General features: G+C 31.1%; 1 protein-coding gene across 1 annotated transcript; it reads left to right on the top strand.

Annotated features, from left to right (window-relative positions):
- Window positions 1-1,384: 1,384 nt before the first annotated feature.
- Window positions 1,385-2,746, top strand: LOC135954050 (brachyurin). Its single transcript, XM_065504102.1, has one exon. It carries the CDS (start codon window positions 1,428-1,430, stop codon window positions 2,301-2,303), a length of 876 nt encoding a protein of 291 aa, XP_065360174.1. The 5' UTR covers window positions 1,385-1,427; the 3' UTR covers window positions 2,304-2,746.
- The last annotated feature ends 429 nt before the right edge of the window (window positions 2,747-3,175 follow it).

Here is a 3,175-nt window from a genome sequence, read left to right as displayed (position 1 = left end):
CACAGGAGCAACAAGTATCAACAGATTATTCAGGCGTCAAAAAGTGCAGACTTCTTAATTGATTTTTGATGTAGAAAATAAATGAAATTAGTGGATGTCAGATCAGGGCTCAGCAATAAATAAATCATCAATTCGATGTTTTCGATGGCATAGGGTCGGTTTTCAGAAGCCTAACCAAAGAGAATAGACATAAAGCGGAAACTCTCCTGTCAAAGACCTAACTCAGTTGTCAAAAACCTAAGTGGTGAGAATGTATTAGTAAAAAAAAACTATGTGAAAACAAAAACAACACTCGTATGTGTGATTATTTTGAGTAATTTTTTTGTTTGAGTTTTTTTCTAGTTTGTTTCTCTTGAGCCTAACTCTTCCAACAACAAAATACATGGAAGTCATTATATTCTGTTGTTGTAGCAGACATACATATGATTTGTTTTATTTTTCTAAAAATGGAGAGTCTCGTATTTATGCATATTTCTCTATGGTCTCAGGTTTGAGACCTATTAGGTTGGTAAATAATGATTTAGGTTCTTTACTATTTAGGGATCTAATTTAGCATATTTAAATGTTCTAATTTAAATCTTGGCCACATATTATATTCTTAATTTATCAGCAGTATTAAGTAAAGTTCTGACCCCATTCTATTTCCTCTAAGACGAGATTATTTTCATTATTTTTTATGGTATATTTGTACTTGACCTCTGGTCACCTTAATTTCGAAACCGTAAGTAGTTGTAGTGATAACAGTAACTGCTGAGATTCATCCATCCTAAACTATTCAATGTATTTGTTATCAATAGAAAACAACAGCAGCAAACAAAAATTTAACGAAAACAATTTGTTTTTTTGTTTCTCCAACATTGTTAGAAATGGTTCGCAAATACAACGAAATTAGCCAAAATACTCATCGTCAAAACATGAAATTCCCAAAAAACCTCTGATGAAGAGCAAAAAAAAAACAGCGAAAAAAAACAAATCTTGTTTTTGAAATATAAATATTTTTTTTTACAAATTATTTGTATGTTTTTTTTATAACTTGTTTGGCGAAAAAGAGAAGACCGGCAAAAAGCGATTTTTTTGCTGCTGTAGTTTCAGGGAGAGCGAGCCAAGTTTCGAAATAAAATTTCAGTGCTCAGTTAGAATGGGTTTAGATTTAAACGGGAGTTTGAATAGTGAAGAACACATTCAATAAAAAGCACAACATTTTTCAAATAAAAATACAAAAAGAAATTATTAAAGAATTTATTAAATATTAAACAAGAATTTAAAAAGAAAAAAATAAAAACAAAAGACATTGAAGAAATTTTTTGGAGAAAAAAAACCAAACAAAAAACAAAGAAATAAAGATAAAAAGTGAATTTTTACAAAAAAAAAGTGTGGAAAATTAAATTACAAAGTAAAAAGACAATAAAAATATTAATTAAACAAAAATGTTTGGTTTAAGAACATTTTTAGGGACCTGCATGGTCTTAATTGTTTTAAATTATATAAATGTGGCAGATTCCTATGCCATAGGCCAGTCAAAATTGGGCCGCATTGAAAAGTTTCCCTATCAGGTGATGTTAATTGGCAAACAATTGTGGCGCAAGCGCATATTATGTGGCGGCACTCTATTGGACAATCGTTGGATTTTGACGGCGGGCCACTGTACCATGGGAGTAACACATTTTGATGTGTATTTGGGCACCAAAAGTGTGGACGAGTCTTTGGAATCGGGCAAAGTTGTGTTGAGAAGCAATAAATTTATTGTGCACGAAAGATTTAATCCCATAACAGCAGCCAATGATATTGCCTTGGTCAAACTACCAGAGGATGTGAAATTTACTGCACGCATTAAGCCCGCCACTTTGCCCTATCGCATGAAAACCGATCAGTTTACCGGCTCCAAGGTAGTGGCCACCGGTTGGGGTGCAGCTGGTGAAACCAGAAATTCAGATCCCATGCAATACACCGAACTGAAGGTCATCTCTAATGCTGAATGTTCAAATGAATTCGATGTTATAACCGATGGTGTCATGTGTGCCAAGGGCTTAAAAGATGAAACTGTCTGCTCTGGTGATTCTGGCGGCCCTTTAGTCTTGAAGGGAACTCAAATGGTGGTGGGTATCACAAGTTTTGGTCCAGCTGATGGTTGTGAGACCAATATTCCCGGAGGTTTTACCCGTGTAACCCATTATTTGGATTGGATTGATGCTAAAATTGGTAACAGTCAGCAAACACAACAGAAGCAGCAACAAATACACAGTCATAATCAGCACAGACAGCATTTACACTCAACGACTAGTGTCCATCAAAATGCCGTCTAGACATTTTAATGTCTCTACATTACAAAGCAAATCCTAAGCAAATGGCTGTGTTATTTAAGGATGTTTACATCTGCAACAATTTATCTCAAAATTTGACTGACTGAATCTTATAGCTTTATTTTAAATCCAGTTATTATAGTTTTTAAGACTTTAAAACTAAGGAATTTAGCATTCTTTTCTATGCAAGAAAACTTGTTAAAATTCCCTTTTAAAAAAATGGCCGTTTTTGAGCCAATTAAATCATTTTTATATTTAAACAAAAAATATGAAAAAATTCCCTTTCAATTTGGTTGTGATAAGCAAAAAATTTTATTTAAATTAATTACTACTACTACTATTTTATAAGCATTTAAATGTATTATTTATTTAAATTATTCTATAATTTTTAAGCTTGATTTTGAAAAAAAAAATCTAAATTTTTGTTTCTACATCTAAAAAAAATAAGAAAATCGTTTTTTTTTGAAAACAAAAACAACTCACATTTTTTTGTTTTGTAATTAACATATTTAAACAAAACAAAAATGAAATGAAATAAAACAAAAATATTTATCTTTATACAAAAGAAACTACATCTATACAAAAAAAAAGAAAGAAAACAACTTTTTATTTTATTTATATTTTTTTTTGCACTGTGGGGTTTTTACCAGGTCTCTGGCTATAACTAACCAAAGAAATGAATGGATCGCTCGATCGTTGGATGATTTTGTGAAAGGTTAAGATCCCCTCGTATCGAATAAAATGATATAATATACTAACAATAAAATCTGTGACGTTATTACGCTAAAAGAGAGCCAAAACAAAACGTTAAAAATTTGCATATTGTATGTATTTCAAAACAAAAACAAATTTTTTATAATAATGAAAAATGTTTC

The sequence above is a fragment of the Calliphora vicina genome, chromosome 3 (assembly GCF_958450345.1).
Source record: "Calliphora vicina chromosome 3, idCalVici1.1, whole genome shotgun sequence".
Classification (NCBI taxonomy): Eukaryota; Metazoa; Arthropoda; class Insecta; order Diptera; family Calliphoridae; genus Calliphora; species Calliphora vicina.
This window is presented reverse-complemented; position numbering and strand designations above follow the sequence as displayed.